Below are 18,391 nucleotides of genomic sequence, written 5' to 3' on the forward strand. Positions count from 1 at the left end.
TATCCCACTTCTCATCATGGAATTAATCAGGACAACTGATGGTAGGGCAGGCTTCCCGTTTAATAAGCAGATAATAGTCATGAATTTTGAACACATAAAGAGGTAGTATCTGATATCCCTGACCTGTACAATGGGACAGAAGTCAAAGGTTTGTATAAACTTGTTAGAGATGAGAGTGGAACAAAACAAATAAATTATCTGTATGATTAGGCTGCCTTGTGAATGAGAGCAGTCACAAGAGGCCATTGCTTTAAAGAAGTCTTAGCTCTAGCAAGGTAAGGAACCTTCACACTTTCCATAGGGATTTTTGTGTCACCAGTTCCCTGCTGCCAATGTGCCATTAACTCAACAGTGGGATGTAGAATTTCAATCACATGGATGCTTCTGTTTTATTTAACTTAAGGGTTCAAATAAGTCTCAGGATATTTACAAATCATTTTTGTGTCTGCGCTGAGTCTGCACATGGCTGCACAGGGAACTGAGCAGATGTGCTCACTCCTCATACTTTCAACAGTTATAAGTGTCATGGGTTTTTGGGCCAGCTGATATCTAGACTACCTATTATGCTATATCTTTAGAGAAAGATATGAAGAAATCTTCACTAAAAAAATTGAACATATTTAATATTTCATACCAAAGTGATGGGAATTCTCTGCAGCATTCTTTGCATAAACTTGAAGTATGCACTAAGACGTTAATTCCATTTTATGACTGCTGGCAATTGCAAGACAGAGAATACACATATATTCATACCAGAACATACACTAATAAACTTAATGAGTGTTTTAAGAATCTCAAATGACCAAAACCAAAAAATATGAAGTGCTTTTTCATGATTTTCAAGATAAAATTGTTTTAGTGTCTCAGTCTCAATTCAACTTCTCCAACTAAATAAAAAGCCCTGCCTGGTACAATGAACTTGACAATAGGAAAGATGTCTTCAATTTCAAATATATCTCATGTTTACCAGAAGTTAACCAAATTATCTTTTAGGAAAGAGTTGATAAAATCTGCTTGGTTAATTAATAAGAGAGTATTAAAGTGAGTCTACAAAACATGGATGCATCTCTGATTACAAACTAATATGACAAAATGAGCTGTGTTAGTAAAAGTGAACCTGAGCATTTCTATTCTTACTTGGCTAAAGACTGTGATTTCCCAAAGCATGTTTTAAATACCTGAGGGATATTTGATGAAGGGTATGGAAACAAGATGTTATGAAATCTGTGAATGGTCTGGCATCTGCACTGAGAATGCCTGATAACTGGGTAGATGATGGGAAAACTAACGGTGTTTCATGTAAAGGTGTGAGTTTTTATCCTGTCTGAACTCTTAGGGGTAAAGACCTACAATTTTGCAGAATACTTTCCTGATACTTAAATTGAACTCTCAATTTAACTGTAATAGCGTAATGTTTAACCATACAGAATATGAGTTGCAGAACAAAAGTTTAGGCTGAGGAAAAGACAAATAGCTGACTGCAGAGAAATACAATAATTCATAATTTGAAAATTGTACTAAAGAGTGCATTGACTTCTGAGCACATAAAAAACTTCTCACAGAAATGTAATATGAGCTCTTAACTAGGTTAATCTTTATAGTGTTTATCTGTTTCACTCTTTGGTATTCTAAAGCATAGGATTTGTAACAGGTCTATTAATCAAAGTGATGGAAGAATAAAATCTTCACACTCAGCCAGGAAGGCATCAAGTCAATATCAAAATCATAACATTTTAAGTTAAAGCTGTCTATCTGGACTTTGTAAATGTTTAGACTATGCAACCAAAAGTTAGAAACCAAACATTTGAACTAAGCTGATAATAAGTGATCATTAATTGAGACTGAAGTCAACAATCTGGCCCTGGAGAAATTTCTATGTCGCTGAGCCAAAAGTCTGATGTAAGATGTCCAAAGCAAGTTCATAATAATTCATCATCAATTCAAGATGAGATAAGCTCATTGAAGGAAGCCAAATGTGAGTAATACAGGGGACTACAGGCAGTAGCCTCCTTCTGAGAGGAAGGCTAATGGGGACTCATGATTCATCTAATTTAGGACTGGTTTTTTATAATTGGATAAATAGTAATTTAGGGCTGAGGCTACTGACTGTTATTGATGTTGTCAAAGATTTATATTGAGATGCCAGCTAACTACCAAATCCTTCTGTTGAACTCAGTTGTGCTAAGCAGTGTATTTGCACATATTAGTGCCAGCACTTGCTCCACCTTCTTCTTAGTCTAAAACCCAGTGGCTTATTACTACAGGAGATGTACAAACAGCCTCAGTAATAAAGCAATAAACACAAGTGGAATGCTCTCAGCTCATAGCCATCCAGTAGCAAAGATCTCAGGAACAAGGTTATGAGCAGAGTATGCTCTGCTGAGCATTGGGGATTTTCAAGCGACAACCCATGGGCTGCTTGTGGTCACTGGTTCTTCCTCTATGTCTGCTTGTGCCCTACACAGTGGTTCCCAGTTTCTTTTAGCCACCTGGTGTCCTTCAAAAGCTTCTTAAAATGGACCATTGTGCACAGAATAGAAGATATAGGAGGAGAGCCAAAGTAGGATTCTGCAGTAATGTATTTTCTCTTGATTTTTTTCACTTGACAGAAGTAACCTGTGACAGAGAATAAAATGTTACCCACGTGTTACTAATATAAGCCATGTGTGTGGTACACTGAACACCCTCCTGCATCTCTTCCCCGGGACTGCATGACACATCCCCATGAAGCTGCTGGCTGTGCCTGAGCAGATGCTTGCAGCCTTGTTGTATGGATGATTTGAACTAGGGGGTAGGGCAGGGGGGGCCAAGACTGTCCTGCAATCAGTACTGATCATACCAGCTCTTGGAAAAGAGCAGGGCAGTAGCAGTGGTTGGCAGGGAGGCGAGGTGAGAGGTAACTGGAAAGAGACAGATACAGGTCAGGAGTGGGGAGGGAGAGACTGCTGGTGGATGAAATATCCACTTCCACCACCAGCCAGGATCTGTCATGGTGCTCTCGCAACACACTGCACAAACTGGGCTGTTGTGAGGTTTGCAGCCTAGCATCCCCACAGGAGCTCTCCCACTAGGGTCAGGATATGCAGTACTTCTGCCCTCCTGCACAGTTGCACCTGGCCATTCTGCGGAACATGTCCTTGATGCTGTAAACAACATCATTCAGAGAAATGCTCTCCACACCCTGTGTCAATTCTTATTCCTTGTGCACAGTCTGTATCATAATGGCCTTTTTGCAACGCATGCTCTGCATCAACAGATACTGCTGCCAGAAGAGGAAAATCCGTGACACTTTTTGGTTATGAGTACCCTCTCTCGTCTCTCCGAGACAAACCGGTCCTATCCTCGGCCTGCTCTGTAGATGGCGGTGTGCAGTTATTTTCCGTGGCATATTTACCTATTAGCTGCTTCCTTGACATTTGCTTGAAAACTGCTTTGCTCAGTAAACAGCAAAAATGATAACATCGGAGACTATATTTAAACACTATAAATTTCATATCTGAAATAGGAGTATTTGTTAAGTGTTTGCAGTAAACTTTAGAGTATCATAAATCCAGCTGTTTTTATAGGTCAGATCCCAGAAGAAATCTAAGCAAAGAGACTGAAATGTAGATAAGCAAATGAAAATTTCCTCAGGCTGTTGTATATAAGAATAATAAATAATACTTAGAAGTAAAGTTATTAATTCCCCAAACACACGACTACATTCAGTCTACATGAATACTTTAAGTCAAATTCAAAACCTAAATATTTTAAGTCAACACTACTGCTCTCCAAGATAGCTAACGTGTTCACCAAAACATTTTATAAATCTACTCATAGTTCTTTAAAGATGTAGTCCTTTTTAGGTTTTCTACATGGCAAAGTATAGCCTGTACTGGTTCTGCATTCAAAAATATCTTCTTACACAATTTTTTCTTTGAGTAACAATCAGGTTTCACAACTGTTTTGATTCAGTGATACAATTAATTTATTCTTTGTGTCACTGAAGTACAGTTGATGCCAGCCAGGAGGGTTTGGAAGCTGGACTTCAGGACTGGCATCTGATGACTACAGCTGAGCACGTAAGTGAGCATGAGATACGGTTTTGTTCCTTCTCCCAAAGGTTTTATCTCCCAAGAAGGAAAGTTGATGTGGAGACTAAGACAGGAAAGGACAGAGTGTTCATGGGGTTGTCTGGCTTGAGCAGATATCACTCCCAGGCTGACCCAGGAGCCCCTAACAAGCCAGTAGGTCCAATGTTGCTGTAAAAGTCTTTTTCTCTCCATTCCGGCAGAGACATAAGTAGAGGGGATATTAGGAGAGATGGCTATACATCACATTAGTGGCTGCCCACTGGAAGTTCTCCAGTGAAAATCTACTCTGGATGGTTAACCACTGCAAACCAACCCAATCCTTCTCAAGCTGAGGCCTGAGCAGCAGCAACCTTGTGCTAGCGACCATGAGCTACGACTGAATTCATAGTTATTGCACTTGCTCACAAAGATGGAGGTGCAAGAGGTCCAGACCCCTCAGGGAGCAGACACAGTTTGAAAGTCACTACTTGCTGTAGTGAAAACAGTGACAGAAGAATTGCTCATATACACTGTGCCAGGGGACACAGCCCACCATGCAGGCACCTCCAGCAGTGCAAAGGCTCACACTTGGCAGCTGTTCACATGAAGGAAGGTGCCATGGGAAGCAAGCACAGAAGTCTGTCATGTTATCTCTCCAGCTAAGGCAAGGGAGATGAGGAGGTTGCTAAGTGAAGAGATTGCTCCACAGAGAACTGTGATGAGACACAAATGCAGACTGTGCCTGGCTCTGTTGAACTGAGTTTTTGGTGATGACAGGAGCCAGTCTGTAATTTACTAACTTGTTTGAGGATGATAGATCTCATGAGACAGTCAAACAGACCAGCCAAGTTTGGAAGGATTGTGACAAGACCAGAGTGAATCAGGTGAGAGGGCAACTGTACTGGTTTTGGCTGGGATAGAGTTAGTTTCTTCAGAGAAGCTGGTATGGAGCTGTGTTTCGGGTTTGTGGTGAAAACAGTGTTGATAATATGGAGATGTTTTAGTTATTGCTGAGCAGTGCTTACACAGAGTCAAGGCCTTTTCTGCTCCTCACATCACTGCACCAGTGAGGAGGCTGGGGATGCACAGGAAGTTAGAAGGGGACACTGCCAGGACAAATGACCCCCACTGACTAAAGGGATATTCCATACCATATGGTATCATGCTCAGCATATAGATCTAGGAGAAGAAGGAGAAAGGGCAGGAATGTTCAGAGTTATGGCTTCTGTTTTCCCAAGTCACCATTATATGTGAAGGACCCTGCTTTCCTGGGGGTGGCTGAACTCCTGCCTGCCCATGGGAAGCAGTGAATTAATCCCTTGTTTTGCTTTGCTTGCATGTTTGACTTTTGCTTTACTTATTAAACTGTCTTCATCTCAAGCCACGAGTTTTGTCACTTTCAATCTTCTGATTCTCTTCCCTGCCTCACTGGTGGGGAGTGAGTGAGCAGTTGCAAGAGGCTGAACTACCCTCTGGGGTTAAACCACAGCAGTAACACAAAGGCAAATAAAATGCATGCCTGAAAATACAGGGTAATACCATTTAGAGAGCACATTCAGAGTTCTATTTAGACACTTGATAGGACTTCCAGTTCTCTGTATCATTTCAGAAAAAAAGGACAGCCTAATGAAGACAACTGCTTGACGTTCAGCTGCCATCAAAAAAATTACTAGCAAAATATTTATGTCACCAAATGCTAATTTCTTCAGATGTGAAATGTCTTAAGTACTTTGGGAAATCTGCTGTTTGTAGGAAGTGTTAAGAGGCCATACCAAAAACAGGACAAATACAATGAATGAACAAAACACAACTATCTTTTAAGAACATGCAATGATATAAATGCAAATCTGGATGGGTGGTTCTCACCTGGGTGAAATGTAGCCTGAGGAAACAGGTTTGGAGGACCTAAACCAGAGGAATTGAGGGAATGCGTCCATATTCAAAGATGCAGAATTTGGCCCTGTTTTTAGCATTGGAAAGCTGCTATTTAATGCCCAGATTAAATTTGCAACAACAGTAATATAAACTTTTTTAAAAAATTCCTGTTTGCACTATTAAAATATTTAATAAAATTATCTAATTGGTTGATGGCTAAAGTGTAAGGGACCAGTTTGGTTTACCAGGTTTAGTGCTACAAAGGAATTATTCTTTTAGATACAGAAGCCCTTGCTGATGAGTTATTTGGGTACAACTTTCATGTGTAATAAGCAAAACACTAGTGGTAGATATTAATATATCCTAAAGAACTAGCTCTTGCTTAGTTCTGTAAAGAATGCATCTTACTTAAGGCTAAAATCACTCTATAACTAGTCCATCTGGAGATTTCTTTTTTCATTAACTGTCAGTTATTCTCATCCTTTCATTTCATAATAACAAAAAAGGAAACTGCATACTTTTAAACTTATGCATATGATTATTAGGCACTCTGTTAATTAAGCACTGAAACAGTGCCCTCATATTCAGCATTATTTATTTTGGAGAAAAAGAAAAAAAGCACTGGTATGTATTCACCTTTTCTTGTTGAATGTTTGTATCTTTTTCTCAGTGTGAGTGAAAAAACCCAACAGTTGTCTTCACTCATAAGCACATTTTCTTTCTATGCTTTTGTACACTCAAATGTCATGTTCTCTCATATCCTTTCACTTTTTTTTGGTCATTGATTCTGTTGCAAGGAAAAAGAAATACACACTCTGCTGCAGAACCAAGAGAGTCTGACTGATGCTATCTCTCTCCTCTGACCTTTCGTTGCACTATCCATTAATATGACTGTTTGGGGGATTAGGGAATTGCCTGGCAATAGCATACTGATCTCTCGAGCTCTAGCTGGTAAGCTTGGCACTGTTTAAGAATGGTTACAGCAGTTAAGACTGTTAGAAAACATAGTTATTTAATAGCAATAATTCATTCTTTTCTCTGCAAGTTATAGAGAAGAAAACATGAGCCAAATTACAACTGATTAACAGTTTTCAGGTGAAATAGTGGTCAAAATGTGTCCGTTTTTCAAATTTTTTTTGGCTGTCAAAACATGTCCCCGTGTTCAGTGCTTTGAAAACAGTTGTTAGAAATACAACAGAACAGTCACTTCTACACTTTATTTTTTACTTTTTGTTTAAGGTTTGTATTGGTTCTTGCTCTATTGGTGGTTGGTGTAACTACATATTGGATTTTTTTAGAATTGAGCATTTTTGCTTGTAGAATTTGTTTCTGAATTCAAAAGCGCAGGAAATTCTGGTTTAAAAGAAAATTAAACACCTCTTCAGAAAACCTTGTTTGGTAGCCATAAGACAGGTTATTTTTAGGCACAGTTGGAGTGAAGTAAAGGTGATTGCACATCCCATAAGATCACCAATTCCTATCTCTTCTAGACATCTGTCCTTGCTCTTGTACTCCTAACAGCTCTGTGCGTGCCTCGATGCAGAGACAGAGAACACCTCTGTGGTTGTATAGAAGAGATACATTCAGTGCATGTAAGTTATTGTATGTAAGCAAATCTCTTCATCTTTCATAATGTGGTCTCTACAGAGCTCATGAGTAAGGCAAGAGTGATCTTGTAAAGGACAGGTGGGCTTTGGCCAGGATAATATGTTCCTTGAATAGGGATGTCTGCATTGCTGGCTTGAAAATAACTTCTGCTCTTTATGTCTTAGGAGGAGAATGATGATTTCTGAAGTTTGAGCCTAACTCCTCCACCTAGCAGTGCCACAGATTTCAGATAAGCAACCATTACTGCGATATGCGTGTACATGGATCAGGACACCAGTCATCCAACATTCTACTTCTTGAGTGAGCCCTAAGGCACTTAGAGCATGATTAATCTCACTTTGACAGTCATTAGGCTGAGATAGCCTGACATCTGTGTTTGTCTCCAAAAGCTGCTTTCTCAATGGGTTACCTGTGGGCAAACGTAAGTGGTGCTGCCTTTAACATCTGGTCCACATAACCTTACACCTCAAGTATTCCTGAGAGACTTCTGGAAACATGGTGATATTCCTGACTGGTGTGGAAAACCACACAGTGCTGGTCAAATCCCAGAAAAAAATCATAAAAAGTTAACTGTCAGACCTGCCACCCCCAACCCAAAACAGATCAGAAATATCCCTCCCTCCGAAATACAAAAGAATAGTGAAAAAGAAGCAAGGCAAAAGAAAGAAGAAAAGCACCACATTTTGCCCTGATTCAGTTAACATACTTTATGGGATTCATGGGTCCATCTTAATTTGCTGATATAGGCAATGGGACGAGGCTCTGCAGTCAGAGGAGGAGCAGAGACGCAGCTGGAGCCTCCTTTCTGGGACGTGGGGCTGAGTCTGCGGCACATCCCAGTGCTCCTGCCAGCCCTTCCAGTCTGAAAGATGTGTGTGGCCTGGCAGGTGACATAGATGCCTGTGGCCTGGCAGGTGGCTCTCCCAGCAAAGCGGCTGCAGGAAGGGTGTTTTCTCAATCAGCCAAGAACAAGGATATCGTTTTTAAGAGCAGCATACAGGATTTTATTCAACACAGTCCTTACGTGCTTGATGAAGCAACTCACGTAGCTAAAGGGCTTAGAGTTTAGATAGTATATTATTTTGATTTTATTTTTAAAGGGAAATCTGCTTGCACTAGGCTGTTTTTAGAAGCTGGTAACTTAACTTGTCCCTTTTGTTCTTCGAAACTCAAAGCAAAATTTAATGAAGAGCCAGGGTGAAATGACCAAGATATAAGCTGAGCTTATCTATCATTGCCCTAATCAAGACAGAAGAGTGACTATTTAGAAGTGTTTGGGAGATCAGAAGTCATTTAAGAAAAATTGTCTTACACAGAGGCAAATGAGGAGTACTATAATGTGTTCTCCCCATAGGTTTGCTGTTGAGACAGTAAGAAAAGCCTGGTAAATAATAAAATGTTAAACTACAATGAAATTATCTTCTCTGCCTGTTATATGATTGATCAACTTCATTAGTTCTAATACTAAGCTTTGCAAACAACAACAGTTAAAACATTAACTACATGAGCTTTTAAAAACGGTATTTCTCATTCAAAATTAACATGATATAATTAAGTTGATGACATATCACCTAGAAGCTGGAAGGCTTCAGCTAAGAATAAATAGTAAGCAAAGTTAGCAAAGGTACTTTGCAGGAACACTACCCAGTCCAAAAGTGAGCAACTTGGAGCCACCCAGTGTCCTTAAACTGCAGATGAAGGGTGCTCATCAACAGTCTGCAACTGTTTTTCCTGTATTCCTAATTATTTGCAGGTTTAGTTTAAAGCAAATGCCATAAATCGGTGCAAATGAATCTGCTAGCATGTCAAATTGTTAAAGGATGTTAAAGGTGCCCAGATGCAACCTTTACAAAAGGGAAGCAAAGCAAAGGGTTTTTGACTGTCTAGGTCAGAACAATCCCGTTCATCTCCACGAGAGTCACAGCACATTCTGTAAACTGCTTCAGTATTTCAGAGGAAGCAAAGAGTAAGACCGGAAAAGTCAGTTAAGACCTCAGCAGTTCACAGGAAAACTCCTCATGTATCTTCAAGTTTTCCAGGTTGGTAGTATTTGCAGAAGCAGTACTGCAATGTACCTCTGACTTTTATTTGGCAGAAGTGAAATCCACTTGAGTGATTGAAATGCCATTTATCCATACAAAAATAAACCAACCACACACATAGTTGCAATCCAATAATTAAGAAAATCTTACAGGATTTTTCTTGCAGGATGGGGCAGTTTGGGATTCAAATAAAGAGAATGTTAATTGTGCCCGTTTGCAGGAGACCCTGTACAGCTGCCATTACCTTACACAAGAGGGAAGCAGAGAGTAGCCTCTTCCTAACAACCCAAGCATTAGAGATGGAACAAGTAAGGAGAAATAAATCCAGCTCAAAACCTTCCTGATGTCTGTGGACTGGTATCCCCCTCAGTGTCCTTCCCACCCCCACCTCAGAACAATATCTCTGCAGTTCCTAGAGTAGCTTAAAACCTGAAGAGTATGTATATATATATTTATATATATCTCAGAAGGTGTTTTTTCAGACCACTTTTTTTTTTTTTTGGAAGTTGATGAATTAATTAACAAAATCAACATATGAGCTGTGACATATTTACTCAGTGATTCCCACCAAATGTGACAGATTTAAGAGGACGGCTCTGTTGTCCCTCTGTTCTCTGCACCTGAGACAGCTAAATGCACCACGAAGACCTTACTGAGCTCCTGTTCCAAGCCTCATCCTGGTCAACATAGAGATTCCTTTTGACCTTCCTGGAAGTTGGATTAGGCCTTTAAAACCCATACATTTTAAAACATTCCATGAGGGTTATGTTTGCTCTAAAACCACAGTGAAGTAAATGCAAAACTATATTAATATTTAACATTGGCTTATAAAAACTAGGAACTTGTAGTCAGGACAGCCGGTAAAAGTTTAATTCACATCGTCGTTTCAAAATGAAAACGCAGAAGAGGACAGAATATCACATTTTCACGTTCAAAATCTATTTGTTTTTCTTTAAAATCCAGTTTTGTTATTTCTAAAGCTATATCTGTTAAATAGCCATGAAAAATATTTCTCATTTATACAATTTTTTTGTTTACTTTTCCGATCTGGTGGCACTGGTTACACTTAAAGAAATCAAAATAGGGAAAAAAAGGGTCAGAGGGAAAAAAAGAGAAGAGAGTAGATTAGTTAAAAGAAATACAAACACAAATATTGTGCTTGTGGACTGTATTTAGGGGTTGGCCAGAAGTCTAATGTCTTGATAGATGGTTCTGGGCACACAGTTTTATTGCTGGTACACAGCACACTTTGTTCCTTTTGTTTCACTAAACTTGCCATCTCTGGAAATTAGTGACATGGGCATTCAAAATGTTGGACAAGGGGTCAGACTGATACACACATACATATTCATATTCAGTGGTAAATTATGGCAGGAAGCTTCAGATACAGGAAAAATGAATTCTTTTGTTCAGCATGGCTTTAATATAATGCTTGTTTTGCGAGCACTTTCACCGTTGGAGCAGGAGTGCCTCTTAGATAGCACACAGGAGAGACATCATTTAAAGAAATGTTTCTTTGCTTGAACCAGAAGTCCAAATCTGCTCAGTTAATTTAAAATATTTTTTTTCCTCCAGGATAAATGAATAAGCAGTTCCTTTTGTGGTTTTTGCTTGGTGACTTGCAATTATTCTTCCAGAAGAAAAAGTATCGGACGCTCATATGAACAGATGTGTCCCTCCTTCCCAGCCCCACACACACTCTCTCCCTTTGGAAAATAAAGGTGACGGGCCTCGTGTTTGACTAAAAGAGGCTATAAATCTTCTGGAAATATGCTGCTATGTCTTTGAGTGTAAAAAGTATCCAGGAAGGAAAACAGGTTAAAAAGCAAAGGGTCCTTGCAACAAGTCGTGCGCTGTGCTTGGTTTTTTAACCCTTAGAAGTACAGGGCTGCTTTAATAAACTGCCAGTGCAGGAGACCCTTCTGCTTCGCGGCGTCAGGCTGGCGGGGAGGCAGGGGCACGTTTGGGTGTGCGGGACGGAATATTCCCGCACTCCAGCTCAGCCGGTCTCGCGCAGAGGTCAGGCACGGGGCCTGCCGAGAGGAAGAAGCCCCCAGAACGCTAAGGCTGACCTGGCCGCAGCCCCAATCCCTCCGCGCCCAGCCCCATCCGACCGACAGGTAAGGAGCGGGGCCGGTCCTGCCGCGGGGCCGGGAGGACAGCGAGGTGCGGGGCGATGTTCCGGGAGCGGAGGGCGCGGGAGGCGACAGGGGCCGTAGCAGGTGAACGCAGGCGCGGCCCCGCGGGGGCGCGGCTGGGGGGGCCGGGTGTGTGTGCGTTGGGGGGGAGCTGCCCCCCAGCCCCCGGACGCGGCGCAGGAGGCCCCGCACCGCACCCGGGGCCGCCCCCTGCTCGCCCCGTCGGGGCGGGCGGGCAGCGGGGCGGCGGCGGCGGGGAGATGGCGGGGCGGCGGCGGGCGCCGCCGCTGCTGCTGCTGCGCTGCCTCCTGCTGGGGCTGCTGGGCGGCGGCGGCGGGGGCCAGCCCGGCGGCGGCGAGTACTGCCACGGCTGGGTAGACGGGCAGGGCGGCTACCACGAGGGCTTCCAGTGCCCCGAAGGCTTCGACACGGCGGCCGCCACCATCTGCTGCGGCTCCTGCGCGCTGCGCTACTGCTGCGCCGCCGCCGAGGCTCGCCTGGAGCAGGGCGGCTGCACCAACGACCGGGAGCCCCCGGACCCGGGAGTCACCGCCCGTGAGTGCCCGGCCGCGCGTCCCGAGGCGGGCGGGAGCCGGTCCCCACGGAGCATCTCCCGGCCCGAGCCTGGCTCCGGGGCTCCCTGCCCCGTCCCATCGGGTGGGCAGGAGGCGGGCGCGGCTCCAGGTGCGCACGGGGCGGCGGCGCCGGGAGCGCGGCTGCGGAGCGGCCCCTGCGCCGGGAGACAGAGCGGGCACCCGGGGGGCGAGAGGGGAGGGGCAGCTCCGCGCTCCGAGGGCACCGGCTGCTGGAGGCATCTCGACTGAAAGGCACACTTATATTTTATGTTCGCATCGGCAAACTTTGCTGTGCCTGTTTAACTTTGTTGCTCCCGGAGGTGAGAGTGGTGCTCTGCAAGCACAGCCCCACCGTGCGAGGGACCGTCAGTTTCCCAAACAAAAGGAATCCGGCAGCGCACACGGAGACTGGTTTCCCAAGTCAGACGTTCTGCGCTTATCTTCCACCTTTCGAATGGAAGTGATTTAACAGCATCTGCAGCATTTGAGCTTCGCCTGCAGATTCAAGGTGTTATATTAGACAGTCCCGACGGTCTGGGGAATGAGGGAGGAGGACAGGAGTGAGATTCTTGAGCAATGCCCAAGAACCAGCAAGCAGAACATGGTATAAACAGCTTTTACCTTTGGTAACTAGTAAAACTGTCAAAAGAAAGAAATTTTTATTTCCCTGGAACCTACAAGGTTTAAACTTTAATTTTGTTTCAGTGATAATGGTTGAAAGTTCTGTATTCTGAGCAGCTCAGTGTGTCAGTGGGACTGAAATGGGCGGCTTTGTAAACACTGTGGAGTTTTTATTTTTATACAGCAGACCTATATTTCAGTAGACTAATTTGCACGGCTTTTCTTCTTCTTTCTTCTCCCAGAACCAATCTACGTTCCATTCCTCATTGTTGGATCAATATTTATTGCCTTCATTATTGTGGGCTCACTGGTAGCTGTTTATTGTTGCACATGTTTGAGACCTAAACAACCATCACAACCAATACGATTTTCTCTGCGGAGCTATCAGACCGAGGCTCTTCCTATGATCCTGGCCTCCACAAGCTTCAGGACACCATCCAGGCAATCCAGTACCGCGACAAGTTCCAGTTCAACCGGCGGCTCAGTTCGGAGGTTCTCCTTCCCCCGGGCAGAGCCAGGGTGCCTTGTGGCATCACCACCTCCACCGTACACATCTGGCTGCTTCCAGACAGCCCACACAGTCCACCTGACCCAGCCAACTGGATTTCTGGTGTCGCCACCGTACTTTGGGTATCCTCTCCAGCCAGAGCCTGCCTTGGCTGGGAAGAGCTGCTCTGATTTTACTCAGAGCTGAAAAGAGTTGTGAAGAAGTAACACAGCCTTCAGAAGCAGAGGGACTGCTGCTGGTGGGTGTCACACTGATGTGTTCTGTGGCTGTAGAAGTCAGAACTGTTCCCGTGGGTGAGTTGCCCTTGAAAAGTGCAGAGTCTCGCTTGGGATTGCATTTCTCAAACTTGGATCATACTTACAAATGAGCTGTAAAACATCCCAAACTGTTGCTCTAAAAATGGACTGCTCTGATCTCTCGGCCTAATTTGTGCAGAATGTGTTTAGAGACAAGTAAAAGAACCATTTTGGGATAAAGGTACTTATTTCACAGTGTAATAAGTAACATTTTACTAGGGTAAAATGCAGTTAACTTAGTTAACAAACAGTGGCTGCATTCCACTGATAATAATCAGACTAGTTGTATAAAGCAGCAATAAGCCTGAGAAGTAAGAGAGAAGTAATACTTACTAAAGAGGATACCTGAAACAGCTGACTGCTTACTACTTCCATGAGCAATTAAAAGGAAGAATTTTATTAGATATCAAAATGCACAGATTTTTTAAAAATACACATACCTGAACTTACACTGCATATTTGTAATAGTAAACTTTAACTATGATTGATAAAACTAGTACTAATTAGGCTAGTTGAAAATAAGCCAGTCTCAAGTAGCCAAATTACCTATAAGGGAAGCCGAATGTATTCAGCAATATCACCAATAACTTCTAAGAACTGTGTTCTACATAAAGCATTTTTCAGAAGGAAATATTTATTGTCAGCTTTTTGCTCAGCAAAGTGTAAGTTGGACTGATCATGAAGTTCTTTTTGTAAAATTAGCCGTGTATAAAATGTAAAGACAAGCTTGTAATTTAAAATGTATTTACAGCATTGACAACACTAATTATTCAGTAGTCACACACACAAAACAAATTACCAATAAACTGTGTGGTTGAAATGTTGTGTCATCTGTATGACTCTGTACTGGTAGTGTTTGATAAATCCGATTGGTGTAAATACTCTTGTGTTTTTTCCTGTTAAAATAGCTTATTTTGGTTTTTAAAATGATTTACATCTTCAGCTGCACCTGTTGTGCAGATTTAATATAATATAAAATTCTGATTATATCGCAAACTAATAGATTCATTAAAGTCTTTTACATGCAGCTGTGGTGAACATGATACTGATTAGTTGCTATTTTAGACTAAACATCCTGCACTAGGAATAAATTTTGTTTGCCCTTCTACATTCCTTCACCCAAGTAAACCAACAAACCAAATGGAAGAAGAAAAAAAAGCATCTAAACCAAACACATGTAGTAAGCAAATGTAAAATACACATGAAAAAAATGCAGTCATTAAAGGGCTTCTCTGTATACTTATTTTTGTGAACAAACGAAGTCATTCTTTGGGTCAGAATCTACAATATCAAAGGCTGAGCTTTCCTATTTTATCAGCCTTAAACTCCCTGTGTATAGAATCTGTTGAAGTACATTATAGCTGACCTATCTTACAAGTATTTTAGAAAAGCTTCATTGGTTCTTCCTCAAAAATTGAATACTTTTTTTTCCTAACAAATATCTAGTGATCAGTAGTTATGACAAAAATATTTTGAAATAACCCTTTTAATATGTTTTTTATTGCACAATTAACATTACAATCCAACAGACATTACTGCTGGTAATGCAGTTTCTAAGCAGAAAGACAAGTTGTACACAATGATGTTTTAAGTAATAGACTTTAGCTTGAATGCTGTAATTGTTAATTACAATCTAAATCATGATATACAGTCTCGTATATGTTTTACTAAAAATTAGATTTTAAGCACTTTGGAAGTTAATTGAAGGGTAAGTGTTCAGGCTTGCAATTTTGTTTTAGAAACAAGCTTCAAGGGCAGGTAAATTTTTGGTCACCTATGATGTTTCATAGGACTCTCCCCACATATTTTGAATGGCTACTAGATATGGGACTGTTCATCAAGTAACTTTTTTGAAAAATCACTGAATATTGCAATAGGTATCAGCCCTGTTGTTTGGAAGCATACTGTGAGATCTTCTGACCATTCCTGTATACAGCAGAAACAGTAAACCAATTAAACTGGATTTTTTACAAGTATAGTAAAGACTTTATAGTAAGTCTCCAATTACTAAAAATCTCTATCTAGTAAACCAAGGCAACACAGACCCCTTCGGGAAGCAGACACTTCATCAATTTTAACTAAGAAGGTGCAATTTATTTACCTTTAAAGAGTAATTAAGCCATCAAAGGAACTGACACAGGTAGTGAGTGGCTGAAATTCAGTGTCTTCATCAAAGATAGGCTGTATGCAGCAAAGATAGTTGTGAGTTAGGCTCAGTCACTGCCCATTTCCATTTGGTGCTGTACACCGAACAGGCCAGGCTGCTTCACTGCGACGGTCTCAGTGGGTTCTGCAGTCAGAGTTTTAATATAGGGACAGTTTTTGATACACTTGCATACAGCTTTAGACTGTAATGATTATTCAGCCCAAGGAGAGGCTGTGAAGTCTGCCATTTAGAGTGAAACTCAGTCTAGCAAGGAAGACACATCTGAGCCACTTCTGTTCTTCCCCTGATGCTGAATAATGGGTTTGTTCTCATAAAATGCCTGAAGAACTTGACACACAGGAATAATTTCATTGAATCAGACTTAGATAAGCCTGTGACTTTATAGCGTGCTAACTACTTCACAGATCAGTAGCCAGAGTGCAGTAAGTCCTGCAGATGATGTTGTAAGGGTGGGAAGATCATGTGTAGTTAAAATAGCTGTACTAGGTTACCTGTGATGCAGGTGAGGTGGGGATTACGCACCATCTGCAAATGGATAGACAAAAAAGAATCTGTAAATTAAAAAGAATCTATTATTGTTCATGTAGATACAGTACAGTAGCTAAAGGGACAGAAAAGCAGGTGGCCAGAATACAAGCCTATGGATGGAAATGCTTGTTGCCTGTGCCTGTAGTTTCCAACCCAGATGGATTCAGTGTGTGGGCAAGAATGCTGAATTGCCTTCAATGAAAAGGACCTATTGGCACTCCTACAATTTACAGGAAACAGGAAATTTTCCTAAAACTTGCAGACAGAACAAAAATGACATTCTGGTAAAAGTTTTAATGACTAATGAAACAGTTTGAAGGCCTGGATGTAAGCTTGAACCAAGAGCAATTGCTTGCTATCAGAAGTAACATTTACAGGCAATACTTACTTTACTGCCACATTAACAAAGTAGATTTAACTATTTCTTCTGTAATTCTGGAGTTAGTTCATACTCCTTTTACTAGGGTGATGTCAATCTAAAATCAAAATGAAAGAATATTCACACAATAAATAACTGTCATTCATACATGATGCAATAAATGCTTTGCTTGCCATTACTTGGTAATGACTTAGATGAAACTCAAGTCTTCTGTGGATTACAAATAATAGTGACATGCCATTTATTTTGTGTTTCTACACTTTGGTATTCTTAAGCAGGTATCTCCAAAATGTAACAAGACTCTCCAGTGCTAGGATAAACATTACAAGTACTTGCAAGAATGCCTGAAGGATTTTTGAAACTAGGTAAGCAGTTTCGTATATGGCTATGTAAACTCATGGATTATTTGTTGTACTAATCCCACTTGAATTTAAAAAACAAAGTGACAATTTCAAAATTATTTTGCCATTACTGTTCAGTTACAGCTTGACAGCAACACCAAGGAGATGAAGTCTGTTTTCAGTGCTGTTTTGCTGCCTATTGTGATGTGCTGTGTGGACTTGAACTACTCTGAATGATGTGTCTGCTTTTGAGGTGGCTACTGCTCCACAATACTCATGTAAACAGGTTTTGACTCACAGTTACATTGAAGCTATAATTCCATGCTATCCTGTTTTCATTAGCGAAGGCACAAGAAATGCCTTTCTGTTCTTTTTATTCTTTCCATCTATGACTTGTGCAAATTCAGGGGGCTGTAGTGCATATCAGGTCCGTGAAATGATTTTAGTTTAAAAATAATGTTTGCCATAAGAAAGGAGGAAAATGATTTGAAAGGGAGCCTGGATCATTATAAACTGGATTATAACCCGAAAAATTTCAATGTCGCCATGACTGCCAGTGTATTAGAGGTGGTGACATACCACGAGGTGGAACATCCTTAAACCACCTTTGCCACTAAAAGACTGGGTCTTGTGAAACCAGCAACAACTAGGTTGTTATCAAACCTGCTTGACAGAATACAAAATAAATTCATTGTCTAGTGCATATATAAAGAATCAGTTGCCTGTCTACAACCAAAACTTAGTTTAGGTTTGGATATATTGATTTTTATTCAGTGGCAGGTACTGTTACAGGAACGAAATACCCACTATTATCATAGCCAAAGGATACAGTATTTATCACTGTCGTCTGAAAAGAGAGGTGACGTTTCCTTATTCCCACTCTTACCATTCTGGTACTGCATACTGCTCTTTCAAAATATGGTGTTACCACCGGAGTACGTTAGGGCTCAGCTGGAAGTCACTAAATCGCAGATACCAGTGCTCCTTGTTTGTTTGTTTGGGTTTTTTTTTAAACCTTTTCTGGACTTCACATGACAACTGAAAAAGACATCTCAAAATAAATGTTTAAAAAAAACCCCAACACAAAAAACCTTAAAACAATTTTCTACTTTTCAGTTTACCTTAATAAACATAAGAACTCTTTGGTATTTGTGTTTCTGGTATGTTCCATTTTATACAATTCAAACCCAAGAGTGACGAGATACATTTTCTTCTGAAAGTAATCACTAGCATTTCCAACCAATCAAGTCAACAAAGCTTC

General features: G+C 41.3%; 1 protein-coding gene across 1 annotated transcript; it reads left to right on the forward strand.

Moving 5' to 3' along the window:
* Nucleotides 1–11,975: 11,975 nt before the first annotated feature.
* Nucleotides 11,976–14,140, forward strand: SHISA3 (shisa family member 3). Its single transcript, XM_027642892.1, has 2 exons — nt 11,976–12,270; nt 13,154–14,140. The coding sequence occupies exons 1-2, from the start codon at nt 11,976–11,978 to the stop codon at nt 13,603–13,605; spliced, it is 747 nt and encodes a 248-aa protein (XP_027498693.1). The 3' UTR covers nt 13,606–14,140.
* The last annotated feature ends 4,251 nt before the right edge of the window (nt 14,141–18,391 follow it).

Source organism: Corapipo altera, unplaced genomic scaffold, assembly GCF_003945725.1.
Source record: "Corapipo altera isolate COAL_440 unplaced genomic scaffold, ASM394572v1 22, whole genome shotgun sequence".
NCBI classification, from domain to species: Eukaryota; Metazoa; Chordata; class Aves; order Passeriformes; family Pipridae; genus Corapipo; species Corapipo altera.

Bases quoted from the DNA above. Each gene is read 5' to 3' on its own strand.
- SHISA3 (XM_027642892.1), top strand. From the start codon at position 11,976: ATGGCGGGGCGGCGGCGGGCGCCGCCGCTGCTGCTGCTGCGCTGCCTC. The intron at 12,271-13,153 runs GTGAGTGCCCGG...TTCTTCTCCCAG, and splicing joins GGACCCGGGAGTCACCGCCC to AACCAATCTACGTTCCATTC.